At 42.8% G+C, this 23,306-nt stretch overlaps 1 protein-coding gene across 2 annotated transcripts in view; it reads right to left on the minus strand.

The window, feature by feature from the left end:
- Positions 1-2,983: 2,983 nt before the first annotated feature.
- The window catches only part of UBA1 (ubiquitin like modifier activating enzyme 1), a 50,856-nt gene continuing 30,533 nt past the window's right edge, over positions 2,984-23,306 (minus strand). For both annotated transcript variants that reach the window (XM_042450071.1, XM_042450069.1), the window contains exons 2-26: positions 18,342-18,458; positions 16,892-16,950; positions 15,493-15,661; positions 15,257-15,391; positions 14,141-14,247; positions 13,787-13,877; positions 13,529-13,661; positions 12,677-12,774; positions 12,128-12,274; positions 11,756-11,932; positions 11,317-11,424; positions 10,598-10,678; positions 10,360-10,515; positions 9,910-10,075; positions 9,406-9,602; positions 8,997-9,061; positions 8,556-8,751; positions 8,375-8,449; positions 7,458-7,647; positions 6,576-6,664; positions 5,814-5,906; positions 5,516-5,707; positions 4,396-4,497; positions 4,175-4,275; positions 2,984-4,056 (exon numbers count right to left, since the gene is read on the minus strand). In XM_042450071.1, coding sequence (XP_042306005.1) covers positions 3,921-4,056; positions 4,175-4,275; positions 4,396-4,497; positions 5,516-5,707; positions 5,814-5,906; positions 6,576-6,664; positions 7,458-7,647; positions 8,375-8,449; positions 8,556-8,751; positions 8,997-9,061; positions 9,406-9,602; positions 9,910-10,075; positions 10,360-10,515; positions 10,598-10,678; positions 11,317-11,424; positions 11,756-11,932; positions 12,128-12,274; positions 12,677-12,774; positions 13,529-13,661; positions 13,787-13,877; positions 14,141-14,247; positions 15,257-15,391; positions 15,493-15,661; positions 16,892-16,950; positions 18,342-18,458 — 3,180 coding nt within the window. In that variant the 3' untranslated portion in view covers positions 2,984-3,920. The remainder of the gene's footprint in view (positions 4,057-4,174; positions 4,276-4,395; positions 4,498-5,515; positions 5,708-5,813; positions 5,907-6,575; positions 6,665-7,457; positions 7,648-8,374; positions 8,450-8,555; positions 8,752-8,996; positions 9,062-9,405; positions 9,603-9,909; positions 10,076-10,359; positions 10,516-10,597; positions 10,679-11,316; positions 11,425-11,755; positions 11,933-12,127; positions 12,275-12,676; positions 12,775-13,528; positions 13,662-13,786; positions 13,878-14,140; positions 14,248-15,256; positions 15,392-15,492; positions 15,662-16,891; positions 16,951-18,341; positions 18,459-23,306) is intronic.

Here is a 23,306-nt window from a genome sequence, read left to right on the forward strand (position 1 = left end):
GGTGGAGGGAAAGGGTAAGAGGTCCAGCAGTTCCTCTCTACCGCCAAGGCCTGGACCAAGGCAGATGGACTGGACATCCTTTTTAAATTGTGGTGCCCAGAACTGGACAATATTCCAGGTGGGGCCTGGCCAGAGCAGAACAGAGTGGCACTATTACTTCCCTTAATCTAGACACTATACTTCTATTGATGCAGCCTAAAATCGCATTGGCCTTGTTAGCTGCCGCATCGCACTGTAGACTCATGTTCAATTTGTGATCTACTTGGACTCCTACATCCCTTTCACATGTAGTCTCATTCAGCCAGGTGTCTTCCAACCTATATCTGTGCATTTTTATTTTCATTTGTTCTCTTGTAAAACTCTGGGAGTCATAAAAGTGTCCCATTTGCCCAGCTGGAATAATACATTTGGCAAAAATACTCTCCCCACACTTTCACAACCTGAAGAGTCATGCAGAGGGGAGAAAACCCCACACACCATCTTTTCGTTTGCCTGCCAGGTTTAATAATCCAGTAAGGCTGAGTGTAGTGTCTTGTTTTGCTTCTGATGGTCTTTAGTACAGATAGGGAATGGCATTGTTTCTGAATTCACCTTCTATTATCCCACCCAGCATGGTCATGTTGGCTAGCGTTAATGGGAACCGAGTTCAACAACCTGGCGGCAGCTCTTTTCCAATCCAACCTGGAACTGTAAAGATCCTTGAAACTGAGGCAAAGCTTTTAGATGCCACACACACACTCAATCCCTGTGCTATGAGCCAGTTTTGTAGGTGTTCACCAGAAAGACTAGAACTTACTATGTTCCACGCTGTAAGTCTACCCTTTGATAGCAACGTTAGCCTTTTAGCCCTGAATACAGTGGGCCCTTGGTATCCACTGGGGTTTGGTTCCAGGATCCCCCATAGATAACAAAATCAGTGGATACTCAAGTCATGTTAAATACAATGGCACAGTAAAATAATGTCCCTTACATAAAACAGCAAAATCAAGGTTTGCTCTTTGGAATTTATATATACATACTCAAATATTTTCAAGCTGTGGATGCCTGAACCTGTGCATAAAGAATCCATGGATACAGAGGGCCAACTATACTTTGCACTAGACTCTAGAGATTGTGGCACTATTGGGGCCACATGGTCCCCAGACTTAGTTCAGTTTTAAACTACACTTTGCATGCTGTTTTCCACAGAATTAGATACATTTGAATGCCTTTAAATACTAGGAACCTTAATTTCTACATCATTATGGAGAAACCAAGAATGCGTAAGGCTTGGATAGCTTTTAGAAAGTCACAATTGTTTTCTCACATATTTACCTGTTTTCTACCTAGGCAATATCTGAAACCCTGTTTTTAAAGTAACATGAGAGTATTTATGCAGCACTATAGTACCATACTCATTTTTGATATGTGTTGTCATCCAGTTTGGGTCATTATAGTATTGTCCAATTTATTCCACTTGATAATATTCCAGGGTAGAAATGTACATTGGGCTGTCCGCTCAGTTGCTTTTGCTGGAATCAGTGTATGCTGGCGGTCTGTATTTCTCCAATGGTATTATTCAGTGTCTTCTGTACCCTTTTCTCATACCCTCTTCCTGCACTGTCCTTTTCACACATTTTCAGTCTCTCTTGCACTAACTATGGCATTGACTGACTGGGTAGTCAGGATATCTGCTACTTAAGCAGCAGCACAACCTTTCATTTCATTACATTATGTGACATCGTGTAGTATGAAGTAAATCTACTACATTTAGGCCCAGGCCAATAACAGTAACAAATTTCACCCAATGCTGTCTAAATACAGATTGAATCTCCCTTATCTGAAATGTTTGGGACCAGAAGTGTTTTTTGGGATTCTGGATTATTTTGGAATGCCTATATTTACATATACATCTATGAGCTATCTTGGAGATGGGACCCAGGTCTAAACACAAAATGCATACACACCTTATGTACATACCCTGAAGGTATTTTTTAAAAATAATTGTGCATGAAACAAAGCCTACACACACTGAAACATAAGAAAGGAAAGATGTAAGCCACCCATGAAAGAAATTTTGGTTTTTGGAATTCCAGATAATGGATATTCAACCTGTAGCTTTTCTAGTCAAGTCTGTTTCCAAAGTATTGGTGAAGCCCTATAAAGCCCTATAGTACTTTGGGCCAAGCTACCTAAGGGACTATATTGTCTCATAAAAGCCTCTCTGTACTTTGAGATGTCAAGAAAGGCCCACCTTCCTTATTCCTGTCAGCTGTGTGATGTGAGAAGAGTATTTTACTGTCTATTCTCAAGATGTAGACCTTTCTCTTGAGAGAAGCTAATCTGGCCCCCTCCTTGTCCTTTTCCCTTTTGGGGCAGACAAAAATATTTTTAAAATTCAACCAGGCCTTTTGCACCTAAGCTGGGATGTGCTGTTTCCTTTATTGATATCTTGAATTTTAATATCTTGTGACTTAATTAGCATGTTGCATTTGTTATTATTGTTAGCTACTTTGAGGCCCACAGTTGGGAGAATAAGAAAACAATATACTAAATACTTAATGTTACGCTTAAAATGTGGCTACAAGGCATGCTTCAAGAAAACAAATAATTTTGAGAGACGCACCATAACAGGAAATCAAGCTATATATTATTTTTACACGACTGTCTTTTTCTCTAGTTATTAAAGAGTCTGGGTGAAATGAAAACCTTGCCTGGCTTCAGAAAATGCTGACACCTCTTTTTAGTGTAATCCTTACCATGAATGCATGGCTTCAGAATTCTACAGAATTCTGCAAAAAGATGCTGGAAATCCCACAAAAGCTTGCAGACCATTTTTTCTTGAAGAGACCCAACAGATTATTTCCTAAAGCAAAACAGTATTCTTAAAAACAGCTCCTGTTCTAAGCCTTGTCAGAACTTGGAATAATCAAACCTTTTCATCACCATTCATACTTCTGCAATCTTATCTTAGATGGCAGTCTAAAGTGGAGCCAAGAAAACGTATAGTGAAAAGTTCTTTTTTAATGTTACTGGACAGTTGTGAAGTCAAAGAACGAGCAATAATGAATAACGATTGGCCAAATGTCCTGTCTAGGACAGTGCATGGACATAAAGGAGGCAAGCAGTTATCTGGACTACATGCATGCACCAACACAGAAAAGCACTTGTTTCAGTCTCCCCCTATGTCTTAGAGGGAGACTTTAACAAGGGCTGTTTTGTGTTGGTTTAAAGACAAACAGAGAGTTGAGTAAAGAAGTCTGGAGAGTACTCAGTTCTTTCTCCTTAGCAGCAGCCAAAGGCCTCCAGGCCTTTCTACATTTGTCCAGGTTTCAGATCGTGGACACAGCACTCCACCCTTCCCTTGTTCCTCGGTTAAACAATAAAGGACCACGGCCTTTTGCAAATGTTTATTGACTCAATTACTTCTCTTACCAGTTCTGACCTACGCTCTCCACCCACTCACATCCCCCTCCCCACAAGCCAACCAGGGCAAGGCCTCCAGGTACTCAGAAGATGATAAAGGAGTATTCCCTGCTACTATCCCCCTCCTCAGGACAGGACAAGAAAGGGTAGAGCCTCCTCCCAGCACCAGTGAATGACGGAGGAAGAGGGAGGTGGTGGTGCAGGAGCCAAAACACAACACGACTAACATTAACTTGAAAAGGGCAGGGTGGGAGGTGGGGGGTTAAGGCGCCTCAATAACATGACATAACTGCAAGGTCTAAAGGGAGAGAGGGAGGGGTCACAGCAGCAGAGGGTTTCCCACACTCTGATCAACACAAAAACCAGGGAGCGGGGGGGAGGGTGTCCTAAAAGGGTACAAAAAGTTATTCATGTCTTGAGTCACTTTAACGGTGATGGGTGGGGCAGGGAGGCGGACCCTCCCCCCACACTAACAGTCCGTGGCAGGCAGGTGGGTGGTGCTAGCAAGGAGACGGCTAGCGGATGGTGTAGCGCACATAGGGCACCTCTGTGTCATCCCCACTGTCATCATTGCAGCACAACTCAAAGACCAAGGCTTTCACATGGCGACCAATCTTCTTCTTTGAAACTCTGGTGACTATCTCAGTCATCCTGTGGAGAAAGGGGAGGAAAAGCAGTGGTCAGAGAATGGTGGGATCTGTTGAAGGTTTCCCACCCTTGAGAGCCAAAACAACCACCACCACCACCACAACAACAACAAAAACCGTACGCCTGGTCATGACGCTCCTTCAGCTTGGCTGGCTGCATAAAGAATGAATAAAGCATGGAGACACCCTGGGACAGCATTGTTATCTCCAGCTTGTGCTCCTTCTATGAAAGAGAAAAGAAATGATTAGCAAGAGTTCTGCATTCATTAAAAAACAACCCTGTTTTAATAGTCGTAAAACTTCCAACAAGCGACAGCTCTTGGCCAGCTGAAGTAAGCTTTACCTTGAAGTAAGCTAAGAACTCGCGTAGTGTCATCTCCTGCCCATCAGGTTGGATACCCTGCACCTCAAAACGGTCCCACAGAGTCCACTCAGTGCTGTAATACTGAGGAGAAAGAAGAAATTAGGAATACATCAATAACCGAGGTATTTATCAAGCCCTGAGATCTTGCACCTAGAGCCTGAATCTGAAGACACAGCACCTAAGCTAACACAGGATGGAAGATCATTTTCATGTGCCGTCTCCTTAACCCATAACAGAAAGTGCTTCAATATATTGGCTGGAATACTATTGGTCAGTTACAAGTGCATAACCACAAGTTATGTAACTGTGCAGTGATTGACCTCCCCACCATCACCAATCCTCATTTCCTGGGCAGCAGTTGCTGTGATCAGTGGGGCTCTATTCCTTGTCAACCAGAAGGCAGCTGACTGATGGTCCTGCTCATTTCCATGAGCAATCTCTGTTGCAACAAGCAGAAGCAGGGTCCCTGTTGCATTCTGGCTCACACAGGGTATGGATGGGAACGTCAGTCTGCTACTTCTCACAGTTGGAACAGACCTCCATGGATTGCAGCGGTGGCTGCTCTGAAAGTAGAGATTGGGGGGCTTTCTTGGTCTCACATTCTCCTAGGCTCCACCACTACAACCCCACCCCAAATTAGCATGGAAGAAGAATGCCTTCCTCAAATGAATAGGACTGGCAGAAACGAAGGGAAAGTATGAATAGTAAAGAACCTAAAAGATTGATGTGTAAAAAGTGTTCCTGTGCTGAATTCACCACCAGACATGGGCTCCTAGAAATCTCCCCACACCAAAAAGACTTTAGGACACTAATTGCCATTTATCTTTTTAACCTTTCACCTTTTCCAGATTCACAGAGAAAGATGTCTCTGTGCTCAGAAAGTATAAACCATGGGAGAAAAGGAAAATATATTACCAGACTTCAGCAGCATTAGCACTGTTGTTACAACTCTAAAGAAGTGGTGTCTACAGTAATCCAAAAAGGAAATGTAAGCTGGAAGCATTTACAAGGTACAGGCCTCATAAGTCCATTCCTTGCTTGAAGGCAGATATGAACAAAAGAGGATCCTTATATTGTGAGGGGAATTTATCACACTCACCTTGTTTTTGGGACAAGAAATAGGCTCAGAGAAACCAAAGAAAGGCAACGCCAGGTTGAGGAAACCATTCTTGTACGACTCCAGTTGTTTGTGACCCTGTATAACTTTGTATAACTCCAGACACACCAAACCTACTACAGCTGCTGTCGTTGTGGCAATAGCAGGTATGATTTTCCCGGCAATCAGCTTGCTCTAAACAGAAAAGGTGCATGTAAGCCTGCTGACATGAAACATTTCCACAAACACTTCTCTCCCACCAATCAAAGTCCATCCTCCACAGATAACAGTATAATCCTACCTTATGCCGGTCAGCAGGAGGAATATCATAGTTCTCTGCCCGCAAGTTGGATGCAGCCACAATGAAATCCATGTGGAAATTTGTGTCATCGTCCTGAAATTTAATACAAGTAAAATGATAATTACTTCCTACAATATTCACAACAGTATCAGATTCCTTCCAGGAACTTTGCATGTGGGTGCATTTGAATAGGTATAAGGTTCCCACCTCACAGAAAAGAAAAGCAGTTCAGTATGATTCAGCATACTCCCCCCACCCCAAAACTAACAATCTGCACAGGTGAAATAAAACAAACAGGGCAGGGAAGCCTTGCATAAGTAAAGGAAAACATTTTGAATCTTCTCGCTATCTCCTTAAAGCTTCTTCCAAAATGCATCCAGGGTTGACTTTCTGTTCATCTTGCCTGTTACAGGAAAACACAAACTGGTAGAATAGGATTGACTAAAATAGAATCCCATTCTTTTCCAGTTCAAATTTTATTGCATTGACAGGGTGCTGCAACTTGAAACTGACAACTGTGTGTTTCTCATCTCTCCTTCACTATTTTCCCAATGTCCATGTTGTCGAAAACCCTCCAGCTGGACAAAGGACAAGGAAGAAAAGGGAGGGCATACATAAAAAAGACTTTGTAATAAGGAGCTTCTTTATCAGAGGCTTTATTAACTCAGGAATGCCTATTTGACTCTCTCTCACTCTGTCCAACAACCAAGAAAGAAGAAAAAACTTATCTATTTTTGTTGGTTTTTTTAAATGTGTCTTTACCTTTTCAAAATCAACAGGAAACATCCTGAAGTCTTGCAGTTGCTGGGGACTTGGAAGTGAGGATTTCAACTCCTCCAGTCGGCTGTCATCTGAGGAAAAGAAGGGTATGGCTTTTGAAATAATAACTACAACCTCAAGCCACTCTCCTCTCAGCAGCCTGTGGTACCCACCTCACTTGACATCCACTGGATTGGTTTGAGGCCCTAAACAGTTTTAGGAACTATATTTCACCATCAATATTTAGGAAGCTCAGGAAGAAACTTCAAACCCAAGTCAACTGTAATAATCCACCAAGATGGGTAGGTCAATACGAGGCAAAAATCCAACTCAAAATTAGGCTGGATAGAGAAAGGAATTCCTAGAAGAAAAGCAAGACTTCTGCTGTACAGATTGGGAATGACTTTACAGATGGGATATTGCTTAGAAAAAAGTAAGGTCTTGTCATCAGATGCCTCTTATTCCCTTTCTCCCTACAGTATGTTTACATGGGCCGGGATAGATGTAACATTGGGGGCTTTGCCAGTCCCAGGATCTACCTGTGCAGGTACTGATGTTCAAATGAGAAAGGGTCAGTGCCAGGGTATGCAGTTCTGTTGCCTATACATAGTAAGCAACAGAATGGAGGCAAAGGTTCCTTGCTTACCACCCTACCTTGTGTGGATGTTGTGTGCTTTTAAGTCATTTCTGACCTATAGTGGCACTAAGATGAACCTTATCATGGACTTTTCTTGGCAAGATTTGTTCAGAAGAGGTTTGCCATTACCTTCCCCTGAGGCTGAGAGCATGTGACTTGCCCATCACCACCCTTTTGGGCAGCCCTAAATAATTACAGAGAGCTTCCTTCTCCAACCCCACGCTTCTCCCAATTCCAGCAGGACTTACCGACTGAGGCGTTGGCATTTTGCAGCTCCTGGTCAGAGATATGGATACGAACACCAGACTTGGGAGTGAATTCTGGAACCTGTACTTGTCGAAGGAGCTCTCCTATAGCTGCTCTGTCTCTAGTACCTGTGATGCCATATGTTTGTGCAAACAAGTTTGCAGCTGCCACTACATAATCCATGTGCAAGGGCTGTGCAGGTAAACAGAAGGAATTAAGAGAGGAGGTTTTTTTTCCTGGTAAAACTATCTTACATTAAAAACAAAGCAGGGACCTGAAGGACCACTGACTGCAGAATGATCACACTATCCACACTTTTATACCTGTTACCTAAATAAGTGCTTTATATGCCAGAGAAACCTACATCAACAGTTTACTGCAACAAACTAGAGTAAGCTGAAGCAAGAGACCGAAGGTAAATATTAGCGGGTCTTTCCCCATCAATATCTCTAGCCAATCTTACTGGAGGAATGTTCCTCTCTGACCCATGAATATCAGACTTTGAGCACAAAGTAGAAGCCATTCACAAATCTTCTTCCACAGTCTTCTTTCACACACTCACTTCAGCCATGACAATCACAATTTGTAAGCAGATACTCAAGATACATAATTAATCCACTAACCGTTTTAAAAGCTTTGTTTCTCATGGAAGTTTGCCCAGCTAATGGATTCACCTTCTAACTTCCCATTTCCCCAAGTGTATGCTGCAGCCAAAATGGAACATCCCAAGCTCCTGGAAACTAACTGTAAGCCATGTTTCTTTTCCTTCAGAACTCCCAGATATTAGAACTGGATGCAGCCAACACCTTTTCAACAACAAGACAGGGGTAGGAACCAGTTCTTCTCACTACTACCTAACATCCAATTAGCAGTGCCAGCTCTCCAACCTCTCACTGTTCAACACCATCCCAGTGCTTACATTGTTGATATCAAAGGTGAGTGGGTGAGGGCATCGCTTCGGACCTGACCAGAAGAGGGTCCCTGAATTAGTTTTCTAAAAGAAAACAGAGGGAGATTACAACAAGATTAGTAACAACTATACCACTCTACTACTATCATAAAAGATTGTAACCATGATATATTGATCTTCACTGGATCACCTGGTTTGGGGGAAAGTTGTGCAGCAGCTGACGAATATTGTTACTGTATTGGGTGTGCCAGTGATTGCAGGCCCAGGCCACACAGTCAGCCCACGACTTAGGTCTATCAGTCACCAAACTCTTGTAGACAGCTTCCAACACTTCCAAAGGCTGAGTGCCTGGCAGCTTTTGGGTCCGTTCCATGAACTTGGAGTCTCTGGAGGAAAATGAGAACTGATTCTGTAACTTCACTTTGTCTCTAACTTTCTGAATGGTTCTAGAATCAGCACAAATTACAAAGCCATGCTTCAAGCTATCTGTTTAACTTTTTGGACCTGCATGTATGTTATTAACGACATCTGACTAGCATTAGACATTGCTAGCTAGTGCCAATTACACCACATTTTTTACTGATGGACAAAGCTAAGCTCTTGTAGATTCTCAATACAGCAATTTACTCACGTGATGTACTGGTTGACATTCTCTGCAGGTTGTTTGAAAAGGCCTTCAAATTCATCACGGGCCCACTGACAAAACAAGGAAGAAGAGGATAGATTGTTTCTGTCATGAGGCAGAATAGCTGATTGGAAGTTTTGCAGTAAACAGCTACAGCTATGAATCAGGTGGTACCAAATTGGATCACAAGTAGACAAAACCAGAACTGATAAAAAGGTATAGTCTGGAAAGATGAAAAAGGGATCCAATTTGCTCCTTAGGCTGAGAGGAAGCAGGGATGGGTGGAAAATAAAACTTGCTCATGTCAACAGCAAGGCTGCTCAGGCAAGAACGCACAAAGAGCCCAGATTTCTAGGTGTTACCACACTCCAGCTATTCCTCTCAAACTGGAAGTGCAATCCAATATCAAACTGACCTGCAGAGTGTGCTCAATGGCATTGGGAAAGTTCTTGAGAGTGCAGATTGGGATGGATTTTTCTGGTGGGTCTTGGCTGGAGCTGTAGGACTCTGTAAGGAAGGGGATCACCACCTGGATGTTCCCTTTGGTCCCCAATGTCCCTGATTCCAGCAGGGGCTTACGGTAATACACACAGCGGCGGTCCATGTACATCCCTAATACATGGGAAAACAAAATAGGAATTACGCGAAAGAACTAGAAAAGGCTGTCAAGTAAGAGAGGATTGGAAACTGACATCAATCAGACAAGAAACTGAATATTTTCTGCCACCATTAGTTGGAACAAATCCATGTTTGTGAAGCAATGCCACACTCATATCACCAGTATTTTGACCCTATTTTTAATCCCCTGCCTTAACTATCGAGGTATATGCACAATGACATGGAAGTCAGCTCTGGCTTGCACCTGCCTAAAACACATCAGTGTGTCTAACAAGCAAGAATACTACTGGCAGATACTCACTAGCATCCACATTGTCCAGTGCGTTTGCCACTCCGTCAAGGCTTTCAAAGAAGTCATCATCATAAACACGCTCAGTATCCGGGCCAACACGGTCTTGGTGACTTGTAATGTGGATGTTCGGGTTCATGTCTTTCACAGCTGCTGCTGCTGTGTCCGATTTCATTTTCTGGATAGACAGAAGAGAGGCATCACTCTCACTGGGGATAATGAACCACAACACTTCAGCTACCAGTCTCAGTCTCATTACTGTTTTGCTCTCTATTAATATTCAGTCGTAATGACTGAGTTTACAACTGCTTAAGAGTCAAGCCAAACCAAAATTATTTTCCGCAGCACTTCCAGCAGCTGGTTAACTTGGAACTAAGAAACAGGCTACCATGCAAAGGTGCATATCTCCATGCCACCACACAGCCACTCCTATAAAAAGCAAGAATAGTTAATGGAACTGACCGTAACGTCCCAAGGTCGAAAGAGGAACTGCCGGTTCAAGTTCGATTTCTCAATTGTGTCCATGTCAGTCACAACCACCTCTCCACCCTGCCCACACCCTAGACCAATCATTGCAAAGTTCTTCAGCAGCTCACAGCCAATGGCACCAGCACCAACCTAAGAGCAGGAGAGAATAGGAATGTTAGCAGGATGCTGGAGTGGAAACAAAAGGAAATTGATGACCTATACTATGACTCACCAGGAAGTACTTCTGCTGTCCCAACTTGGCCTGTAGGTCACTGCCAAAGACAGCAATTTGTCCATCATAGCGACAATGTTTCTATCATGAGAGAAGCAACAAAGACCAAAAGCTTTAAGCACAGCTTCCTGTCAAAAGCATCTCCATTCTCCCCAGCCTGGTTGCAGTTCCCAAAACAATTTCTGATGTGACTGTTTATTTATGTACTTTATTTCTGTATCTGCTGGATGCTGTATTTTATTTACTTTGGGACTATGAAATTATTTGGCTTTCAAAGCAATAAATTTGACTTACATGTAAGAAATAACAGCCACAACATCCTGCTGTTCCAAAAGCTCTCAGCTCTCACAATCCCAAAAGTGAAGTCAGTGGCTTAAACACTACATCTGATCCTAAATCCTACTTCAATCCCTTTATCAAGTTAGATAGCCTAGCACTAAGTGTCTTTCCCCTGATGCTTAAATAGCAGTAAAAAACATCTCACTGGACACAACAAAATGTAAAATACTCTACACCATTAGGGAGCTGTTATATAAATGACACAACTCATGGCTCCTCCAACTTCCCCAACTCTCTCCAGCTTTTCTAGCTCTAAAACACACCTGTTGCCTTAGCTCTGCACTTCAGTCACAGGCCTCCTGCACTATAAACTCTTCTCCCAATATTTCTGGGTAGTATACCTCTTTTTCTTGCATGCATCTCATACACCAGCTACTCACAGGGCTGCAGTTCTCTTCAGTCAGAGCATCCTTGTTTTCCTCAGGCAGACATTCCAGTGCATCGAAATAGAGCCACTGAGTGATGGGCATGAATTTACCGGAACAGGCCTGAAGGAGAGAAGCGAGGAAGGAGAAAGTTATACCTTGCATGTTTTATCCCACTGTTCAACTGTTCCTTTTGTTTAAGAATATGGAAAAGGTTGACACTGCAAGCTAAGCCCATTAACATGTCTTGGCTATAGCGACAAGAATCTGCTATCTGAATGGTCAAATCCCAAACTTCTGGTTGCGGGGGGAAACTGATACAGAAATGACTACCTGTATCCAATACAATGGGGGTTGAGAGTGGAAGATGGGAGTTACAGTCACCACATCTAGCTCCCACTACCCAACCAGTATTTCAAATATTCTGAGGTGAACTTTGGGAATCTGGCATCACCTTCATGACTTCTTGGGCAGCCAATCCTCCAATGAAGGCATTAACAGGTGCCAGGTCACCAGTAGCTTGAAAGGCCAGTTCTTTGATTATGTCCTCATTCAGCTGTTCTTGTTTGAGTGGGGGCGCCGCTTGCTCATTCAAATCCTTGACCAAAGCTATCACCTCGCTAGCATCTGCCTGAGGAGGAAGGAAGAAAAGGTAAGACAAAGGATAGGAAAGAGCATCATAAGAGGGATGCGGCATTGAGGAAAGAGGCATATAAACTTCCCCAAAGGCATAGCTTGCCTAGGCAGCAGTGACTTCCAAACATGCAAAGACAGCAAAACATAACAAAACAACCCTCAGAATATAAACTAATTATGAAAAACTTGCCTGATTGCGGGGCTTGGGAAAACGTCCATGCTTCTTGTGGAATTCGTGTAAACCCTGGAATCCTAAGTGCACCTGGGCTGGTCGGTCAAATTTGCCAAAGTCAGTTATAATGAATTCTGGCTCAGGCAGGGATGAGCGCAGAGATTTCTGCAGAAGGGAAGCAAGATCAAATACCATTCTTGATATCCCTTTAAAAGCAGGTGTATATTTACTCTAAACATGGAAGCACTTGCTTTAGTTTGTGTAGGCTATGGAGTTCAAAATTGCCCCATTCAGTATGATCAGTTGTCACTTTCTAGATTAGGCAATATTATGCTCCAACTAGCTCAACAAACTGATCCAATGAGTTGCAGTGTGGGCCATCTGCAGAGCTTCCATTTTCTTTGAGTAAGAATGGATAGCTCCCAGTTTACTAACTTGGAACTTAGAAGTTTTCAGTAAAATGGGACCTTGGTTTCAAAGAGGACCAGTTCCAACATAAAACCACTGCTAATCCATGACAAGTTGTCTAGCCAACGAAAGACAAACCTTATCTAGAAAGAAACTTACAAAGCTAATCTTCTTTGGCATCTTGACCTGGGTGACAATACCGCCACGTACATAGTCTGAAAAGTTGGAGGTATCACCAATGCTGAACGTGTAGGGACCTGGAAAAGAAAAAGATTTCACACATACACTTGTCAGACCTGCAGCCACAAGCAAGAAACAATACAGAAAAGGAAATGGTATGCAGAACGAGAATGTTAGTTTGGATAATGCCATCCTAGCAATCATGTCAATATCTCACAATCCTGGTATGTTTGCACTCTCTTGATAGGCACAAAGACAGATACAGAAGGAAGGAATGCTATGTCTCCATAATAGAGAAAACATGGGGGGGGGGGGAACTGGAGACAAGAGTAGCCAACAGATGACATGAGGACTTTTATTTTGTACCAGTGAGGAAAGGAATTATAATTAATTTCAGAGTGGAGAATGAAACATTTTCAGATATAAGCCAAAATGGCAGGATGAATTTAAATTGCTAAAATATTTGGGGAAGACACCAGGCTTGTACTGCAGGTTAGGAAGGGGCTCTCAAGCTGAAGTATGAAAGCCAACACAAAAGAGGGGGTGGTAAACAGCGTTGTCTAATTTTTGAAAAGTTAGTTTTTCTACCATGTTTGATGCTACTGTAACCCACTCAGCATTTCTGGGACAATTCAAGTTACAATTCAAAATGAAAATATTCTAAATATTAGACAGTCTCAAGGATCCCAGCATCATCATATAAAGGCATCCCTATTAATCCAGACAGTCTTGATAGACATTTTGTAAGAGGCCATAACCCTGATAAATACCCTATTCCATTAGCCTCCAAAGCTTAGCTCTACTCATTTAAGGCACCATGGGGGTTCTCACCAAGCACTTTGATTTCCATGGCTTCACAGCTGTTGAGCTCAGTCATGCCCTCAACTTCAGTGAAGGAAACAAAATCCCCACTCTCAAAGCCATGCCGAGCCTCATCTAGACAGGTTACTTCCCCAGGGCAACCCTGTACAGAAAAAGGAGGATCAGTTAAGAGACACTGTAGGAGCTAACTTATCTTTCATTAAGGAAAGCAGCTAATCTGCCTGTAAGGGGGCAGTCCTGGCTTCCAGCCCTGGGAAGAAAAATTACCTTGGTAATCATGGAAACCATCGCACTGAGTGGCTGTTCCCCATTAATGTCTGTCACCACCATGTCATCACCAAAGTCACAGAACAACTGGCTGTAAGGGGAAAAAAGATAAAGTGTGGGTCCCATAATGTAGTCTCCTCTAATGCTTATGAAGAGATGCTGTCCTCATTACCTTCACTACAAAGAAACAGCACTGTGTAGAACATGTGTACAGGAGGCAGGATAACTTTATCAGACATAGAGGCTGACCTCTTAAAGCACTTCGTATTAGGAAGGATGGAGAAACCAGCTGCACATAAGGACCAACAGTTGCCACAGCATAGATAAGGGAATAGAGATGGAATTTTCTCTTACCCAAAGAGTCCCTTGGTATCGGCTACTACCAGCTTGATGGCCTGACTGTGGCAGAAGTCGCCAATACGCAGTTGTTCCTCCAAAGAACAATTTGTGAGCACAACCACCTGCAGAGGGGAAATAGAAATTCTGAAATAAGCAAATGAAATCTTCCTTGTAGCAAACCACACTGGAAAGCTCAACCATTCCTGTCCTGGTTCACTGCTGAAAATTGCTACAGTGCAGAAAATGTGAGCTTCACATAGGGCTTCCCTAACCATCACAGATTTTATATTCCCCTTCATCAGGCGGTGTTTTGCTTTTATTTTCTGCTTTTGAGCAAATGAGATTTCCTTCAACCTCTCACCTCTTTATTTCAACAGCTACATGGAACTTGAACTATAAACCCGCTGCAGGATTACACCTACTTCAGCACTAAGCTCAAAAGGGTATCCAACAAATCCAGAAATAAAAGCTTATGCCCTGAAGGTAAAGCAGGCAATGAAAACCCTATCTTCCCATAAGCATCTAAAGTAGAAATGATTTTATTTAAACTTTATTCATACATGATACAAAGACACCAAGCACTCTGGATGCAAGCACTGAGTAAATGTTTGTCAGTCCAGATTAACGCCCCTCCCCGAAAAGGGATCTCTCCAAAGATGAAATGCGGAGAGAAAGGGAAAAAACCAAGCTTCATTATAAAAATAGATGTGATTTTAAAAGAAACAAACCATATATGTTGAAGGGGACTAAAATAGCAACATAAAAACTAATAGTCAGAAAGAAAATGTTTGAAAGTATCAACTCTGTATGCAGAAATAGTAGAAGCAGCAAATTCAATTAAGTCTCTCTATCACAGAGAGATATGTTTTTGAACTACAACTCCTGGACTTTCTAGACAGCAAAACTACTTGGCATGGTAGCTAGTGTAAAGTTGTACAGTACTCCAAGAAAGTAATTCTTCCAAGCTTTGGGCCTCAACCTCTCTTAGAGCATGGATCCTGGAATAGTTCCAAGATAATTTATAAGCCCAGCCCAATCCTCTTCTTTTCTGAGAATTAAACCAATTCCACCCTGATCCCACCTGAATAAATAAGTCCTCTATCAATAGTCTGCCCTCCTGCTTTAAAGCACCTGAAAGCTGTTCAAGAAGTCTTCACTGAGAGGCCCTGTGTAGGCAGTAACAGGCACATAGGAGTTGAGCTCTGCCAGTCGTGGCTGGGATACTTCAGCACGATTCTTTCCCAGGTCTTCCTCACGTAGGTAAAACTGAAGAACAAGATGGAGTCAGAATAGAGAGCTTGCTGGGCAACATGACTATCAAAGGACTTACATCTAGGGACAGCTGAAGGAGTGGAAGAGCACCCTACCTGGGAAGAGAGGTCAGACCACTCAGCCACACCTTGATCATGGATTGTGACAGACTTGACTCCACCCAAGATGATGTTCTTGGCAATCTCCACACCCAGTCCTCGCAAGCCGGATACCAGAATGTTGGCATTTTGCATTCGTTTCATGGCCTCATGACCCAACACATATCTAATTGGGACAAGCAGGAGAAAGGAACATTAGTTCTTACTGTACCTGTGATACATCCATTTCCAATAGATAAGGGACAAGCATCCTGTAACTTGGGTTATGTTCCTCCCACTTACTCCAGATAGGCAAGAAAAAGAGGGCTTCCGGTGACCCCACGTGGGGGAACTAACCACAGGGTTCCCTTCATTCACCAGAGTGCCTTGCACAGCCAGGGAGAGGGAAGGAAAGGAGGACCATGCACCCTCCTGCTAGGTTCATGACGCTCCCACAATATGAATGGCGGCAGGTTCATGAACGATTATTGCTTGGAGCCAAGCTACTACATTTCAGGTGGGAGGTTCCATCCCCACCATTCAAAAGGAGGGCCCCAGTACCTACCCCCTCCCCTATGATACCACAGCAATTTGCCTCCCCAACCACTAGCCCAATTAGAGCTGGGCAGAGGCAGCACAAACACACAGCTCCTGGGAGAGGTTTCCCCTTGATAGTCTGCTCCCACAGTTCCCCTGCTGTCACTGAGGCCTATGAACGTGCTTTGTGCACTCCTGCTGCAAGTGAGGGGAGCAGGTTCAGAGGGGAGGAAAAGACACCAGTTAGGCTGGAGATTCTCTCTCGTTCTTAGCAGGTTTTCCATGGCACAAACCCTCCTAGTGGAGAAATGGTCATTGGCTTTCACAATCCCAGGAAGAGGGAGGGATAAGGCAGAGAGGTTTTGAGAGTTTTCAAGAAAGGAGTGGTTTTTTTTCCTTCCCTTTTGTGGAAAAGGATTAGAACAACCTGAGGAAAATAGTAAGGCAAAGGCTGGAGTGGCTGCAGCAACAACAATCAAGAGTAAATGAAAACACATCCTATCTGAGTGGTGGCTTTTTAGGTTAGCTCCCATATGTGGGGACACTGGAATGTCTTTCTTTTTACTGCCTATCTGGAGCAAGTGGAAGAAGCATAATCTAAACTACAGTATTCCCCCCCTCCCTTATCTACTGGGAAATCCACCACCAGAGTTAATTTCATATTACTGTTTGCTAAGAAAACTGGTCACCCTGTCCCCACGGAAGCTGCCACTTAGCATCTCAGAGACTGCTGTATTCCCAAAAGCCACAGAAAAAGAGCACTACTACTCACCCAGGCCCACCACATCATGCTCATACTGGCTGATTATCTTTCAAGATGGTAATATCTTCCAGCACCCACACACCCCCATGACCAATCTCCCCTTCCTCTGGTACTTACAGCTGCCTTGAGTACAGACCCTCATCAATGTCTGCTTCACTTCCATTCTTGGCCATACCCTGATAAAAAGAAACAGGAATGGAAATCGATAAAAGTAAAAAAGGGAGCATCACCCTAAGGGTCTCTGATTATACTGCAAAGAATGAGGAAACTCTGACAAGTACAAACTACAAGGGCTACTGTGGCTTATCTCAAGTCTGAACATTAATTTTAAAAAGTATATGAAGACATATTACTATGTTTCCCTGCTGCTAACTAAAAACAACATTTTAAGCAGGGATCTAAGGCTGCCCATGGTCAGGGAAGAGTATTATGTTGACCCTATTTATGGACCTTTCACTACTGAACTGTGCTTAAACCCCCAAATGTACTTCTTATTCAACAAAGGGGATTGAACTGATCAATTTGAATAACTTATCCCAAGTATGAAAATTTGGCTCTCCAGCAATTTAATTTGCAGTCTTTCCAGCTCAAATTGAGACCTGAGCCAGACCTAGGAACAAAAGCAGATAAAAGCCATACCGCTAGTGCCTTCATTTTTTGACCAACTAAAGGACAGGACTCTCCTGTATGTTCCCTTGTACTAGCTAGTACATATTATGGAATAATGGGAAATCGTCTCATATAAAATTTCACAAAATGCCTAGGGTAAGAAGCAGGACTACTGGGCTACATTACCTTGTTTGTTTTTTAAAAGCATATTTGAAGGCCCCAAACAGCTATAGTAATATAAAAGCAAGAAGCTGGGTTGATTAATACTAATGTCCTGTATATTCAGAGACTGCTAGTTCCCTAGGAGCTGGTGCATACTTCTATAAGTGCAAATTCATGTATAGATTTTATGACAGCTATCTTAAATGCTTGTTTTCAGCTGACTCTCAGAAACTCATCACATTCTACAGGGGAGGAAAATGACAGGCAGCAACTGTCGAAGACTGTTAGGAGTTGAGAGCAAAAACCAGGGACTAGGAAGAGTGAGGGGAATGAGCCCGTCCCACCAGTCAATAGTGAGGAATAATGGGAAGTGAAGCCCAATAACACCTAAAGAATCATCATGTCCCCTACCTCTGACCTAAGGACAGAACTTGTCTGTTCACAGATGTCCTTGCGCATTTTTTTATTTTCTGCAAATGGCTGCTACTTTCCCCTTTGAGGAGTATTGCACGGGGCAACAAGACAATGGTCAGTCCCCTCCCTACACACGGGATGTCATTTTTAAAAAAGAGCCAGAAACCACACTGCAGGGCTTCTTTGCAATATATAAGCCCTTTTTGTCTCACAACAAAACAAAGAGCACTTTTAACACAAATCACTTTAATGAATGGAACTTTGCAGATAATAAATTCAAGGTTGCTGGAACCAGATTTGCTTCTCTTTGGAATCCATTTGTTTTCCATGGATTGAAAACAAGATCAGGGTTCAACAGACACCAGTTAATCCAAGGTCTTACGTTGGCAGGCGCTTCACGCAGATCAGTCTGTACGGATTTTCCAGAGGAGCAGTTTGAACCCGTCTTGGTCTCCGATTCAGACAAGCGACGCTTCTTGGACAACGGCGAGCTGGACATCTAATTGCAAAAATGGCAAAACGCAACTGTAAGAATATAGAACTTTAGCTACAGCCTGCAAGACTACAAACACTGATTATACAAATCTACAATTTACTCATGGTGCTGCAGAATTCTGGCACTGGTCAAATATATAAACCTGTGATTTTATGTGAAGAATACTGGGGGAGGGGGGGAGAGGAGGCATGGGGGGATTATAAAAACCACAGACTATTCCTATGAATGAGCCATAGTAACTGATCCTCCCTCCACCCATATTTGTCTTTGCTGCCAAATGGGTTGCAGTGCCTCTTCATTTAAAAGCAATATTGATGACGATGGTTTCTTAGGAACACATGGATTACTCACTGTTGTGTGAATAGACTGAGTCATAACAGCTGACTTGATGCAATAGCAAGAAACACTAAAAAAGAGAATAACCCTCTTTTTGGAAGCACAGAGTCTCTCATAATAAATTTGGAAGACTGTGCTAAAGCATTTGACAATATGTATTGGGAAATGATGTGGGAGGTGTTACGTAGAACAGAAGTAGGTAACAGACTAATAGAATGGATTGAGGCAATATATTCAAATAAAAAAACTTGTATCATAATAAATGAGTAAAGAACTAAACTGATACAAATTCAAAAAGGAATGTGTCGAGGTTGACTGTTATTGCCTTTGTTATTTTTAATGCCCCTAGAAATATTGCTAACAAACATATGAAACAACCAAAAAAATAAAAGGGGTAAAAATTAAAGAGTAGAATTTAAAACATGGGCCTCTGCCGATGACCTGGCCATATCCTTGTGACCCCCAAAATGATATACAGTTGGCCCTTGGTATCCATGGGGGGTCCATTCTGGACACCGCCCCAACGGATACCAAAATTTATGGATGTTCCATTGTCCCCAATGGATGCGGCACCACTGGGGACAAGGGAACTTCTACAGCCCCCATTCTCTCCACCTCCCTCCCTCTGGCCTGACTGGCTGAGCCAGTGCCACCCCAGCCACCGGAAGCCTGCCTTACTGCTCTCACCAACGGCAGGCAGCTGCCTCCTCTTCCTCTTAAAACCAATGGCATGTGCTGCCATTAAACAAAATGGGGGCTTACTGTCCAGAGATGGTCAAATCTGAAGATGGCAAGTCCTCCGATAGGGAGGGCAGACTGTAATAAATTTGATGATAGAATTAGGAAATTTTCAAAACATATCAGGAATAAAAATAAACAAACATGAAACAGTTCAAACAAAAACAAACAAACATGGATTCCCAAGAAATCTTAACATGGGTATAACAATTATGAATAAAAATCTGGACGTATTTGTCAATAATTGTTAAAAAAAAACCTTGGGAGAAGGTAAGATAATATACTCCCCAAAAACTATACAGTACCTGGTGAAACATTACCAATAATTAGAAGACTGTGCATGCTAACATATGTGATTTATATCTGTCCAGGAAAGAAATGCTCATTCTTTTATGGCCAGTTTGGTCAAAGCAGCTCAGGAAGTGCAGACATGCTACTGCTTCCTCATGCCTAGGTTCCAGCAGCTGGTGCAAAGCCCACCCTCTCTCCCTACTGCCACTACTATGGCCATGGAAAGAAAGAAGAGTAGCCCATATAAACTGGAAGTACTCCCTTTAGGAAAGCAGTGGCTTAGCGGTTGAGACGCTGACTCTGACAACTGTAAGATTGGCGGGTCTGCAGTTCGAGGTCCAAGTGGCATGTGACAGAGTGAGCTCTCATCACTAGTCCCAGCTTCTGCCAACCTAGCAGTTCGACAGCATGTAAAAGTGCAAGTAGATGAATAGGTACTACTTCGATGGGAAAGTAACAGCGTTCTGTACAGTTATGCTGGCCACATGATCATAGAGTTGTTTTTGACAACGTTGGCTCTTCAGCTTAGCAACTGAGATAAATACTCTTCCGTACAGTCAGACACAACTTGACAACCTTGTCAAAGGGGAATACCTTCACCTTTACCTTTAATCCCCTTAGACTATAAAGCTGAAGGCAAGGAATTGTTAAATTAACGATCTTCAAGATGCTCTCAAAGTCTTTTTGGCTGAAGGGTGGGATATAAATGCTCTAAATAAATAGCAGTGCTGCCTACTATTTCTTAGAAGGGAATCCTATGCTTTTTAAAAAGTGAAACCTGTGGTGTAAATCTGTGGTAACAGAATGTAACTCTGAAGGAGCTGGCAATGAACTTCACTGAACCAGGTGAACTCATACCACAATTCCCTCCCAAGAGGAGTGGCAGTTTGCTACAAAAAGAATCGAAAGTCAAGTAAGGAGGGGCTGGGCATGAATCAGGCAGGAAACAGTCAGTCTCAGCTAGCAGGGGTTCAGTCATTGGGAACTTCCAAGCAATGAGCTCTACCATTCCAGAAACAGTAGACTGTGATGCCATTCAATCTATTTATGAATCTAATGAACTATAGCATAGCTCCCAAAGGGGATTTCTGTAAATTGGGGAGAGGACAGTATATCTCCAGTTTCCTTTCTGTGACCTGTCCTACAAAGATCCTTCACTCCCTAATTTAGCTTTTTTTCCCCTGGGTGACACCCTTCTCATTCTCCATATTTCATCTTATAGGACCAGCAGAGTTGTCAATAAGATTCCCATCTCCAACTCTGCAAAAGATCTACAAATTCAGAAGGTGGCACCAGAAGTGAGTGGCTGTTCTATTTTACAGCCAAAAATGAGACTGGGCAGATCAGCACAGGATGAGAACTGGCCTTTGTCAGTTATTCATCCTTAATGTGGAAATTTGGTAGAACCACATAGAGAGTGCGAAAAATGAACTGCAAGAGGAAAATTAGGATTTGGTCACACTATGTTTGTTATAGAGGCAACATTCACCTCTTCTGTGCCATCAGATATGTGTTAGCTTGATCTTAATACAGTGGTACCCCGGGTTACGAAATTAATTCGTTCCGCCGCCGCTTTCGTAACCCGAAATACTTCGCAAGCCGAAAAACCCATAGGCGCTAATGGGGAAAAGCCGCGATTTCGTGTGAAATAGCGCCGAAAAGCACCAAAAAAATTTTCGTAACCCGAAATAACCTTCGTAACCCGGAACAGTTTTTTTAAATGGATTTTTTTCGTAACCCGGAAATTTCGTAAGGCGGCGCTTTCGTATCCCGGGGTACCACCGTATATACCTACTCAGGACACTCTCCAATTGATCCTGTCCCTAGGACGGGACTTGCAACCTATTTAAAGGGTTTCCAGGCAAGGTAGCTTGTTACCCCCGCGCTGCCTTTTTTTTTCTCAGAAAAGAGATGGCCTAGAGAATCTGCCAGGGTCAGGAACAGCTTTAGAGGGACATGTGTAGCCTCATTGCCACATTCTGTTCACCCCTGTTTTAAGAGGTATGTTTAGGATTGCAGTCCAAAGCCTTAAAACCTCTTTGAGTCCTATGCTGCTGTTATTGTTGTGTGCCTTAAAGTCATTTCTGACTTATGGCAGCCCTAAGGGGAAGCTATCACGGGGTTTTACTAGCAAGATTTGGTCAGAAGGAGTTTGCAAGTTGCCTTTCTCTAATACCACCTAAATAGAATTCAAAGATCTCTGTAACATGAACACTAAGGATGTTCAGATGGCCCTTCAGATGTTTTGGCCTTCAGCTTCCAGTTTCTTACTACTGGCCATGTTGGTAGAGGCTGATGTGAGCTGAAAGCCAAAACATTTGGGGGAGACTAAAGGCTTTCCACACCCTACATTAACTGTATCTGAATGGATAAATTCACACAGTATCATACAGCCTAGGAATATGTCAACTTTTATGTTTTGTGTGGGATATCTTCTCTTTTGTTTTCAGTATCTATTTCTATGCATGTTAAACTTTACAAAGTGAGAGTACCAATTCAGGATCAGCTAACAACCTTTCCCAGTGACACTGAATGAATATCCTTGCTTCAAAACAGGGCACAACCAGTCAACACTCATTACAATAAACTAGTGTCTGTCATCAGTAATGGACTGGATGAGAGCAAACTAATGGATGCTCCGCCTAGACAAGACAGAGGTACTCCTGATCAGTCAAAAGGCAGATCAGGGAACAAGGATTTAGCTTATGCTGGATGGAATTACACTTCCCTTAAGGATGTAGGTTCACAGTTTTGATATATGCCTAAGCTCAGCTTTGAACCTAGAGGTTTCTGTGATGGCCAAGAATGCTTTTGCAGTTAACATTTGTGTGTGAAACGTGCTGTTCCTGGAGATGCCTGATCTGGCCATGGTTACACATGCTCTGGTGACATCCTGCTTGGTTCACTGTAGCATGCTTTCCATGGGGCTGCCTTTGAAGAATGTTCACAAAGTTTAGTTGGTACAAAGAACTGTGGCTAGAGTGTTAATTGGGGCTGGTTCCCTCACCTCCACTGGCTAATCTGTTTCCTGGCACTATTCAAATGACTGATTATGACCTATAAAGCTCAATGTGGCTTAGTTCCAGGCTACTGACAGACTGTCTCTTCCAAAGTGAGCCTGTTCACACCCTGAAATCCACAGGAGTGGCTCGCTCTCAGCCCCACTGCCTTTACTGGTATGGTTGGTGAAAACCCAAGAAAGGGCCTTTTCAGTGGCTGCCCCTATACTTTGAAACTCCCTCCCTAGGAAGGCTAGAATGGCCTCTCCTTGCTGTCCTTTCATTAGTAGCTGAAGATTTTTTTTATCCAGACAACATTTTAGAATATAAGGTTTTTAACAAAGGGTTGTTAGTGCTGTATTGTTTGCTATCGGACTGTTTAACTTTTAAAAACTTTTTAGAATGTATGTTTTTAATGTGGTTAACAGTTTAATTCAGTGACTGGTAATATTTCAAACAGGCAGAAGCATGACATGTGAAGAAAAAT

The sequence above is a fragment of the Sceloporus undulatus genome, chromosome 2, assembly GCF_019175285.1.
Source record: "Sceloporus undulatus isolate JIND9_A2432 ecotype Alabama chromosome 2, SceUnd_v1.1, whole genome shotgun sequence".
NCBI lineage: Eukaryota > Metazoa > Chordata > Lepidosauria > Squamata > Phrynosomatidae > Sceloporus > Sceloporus undulatus.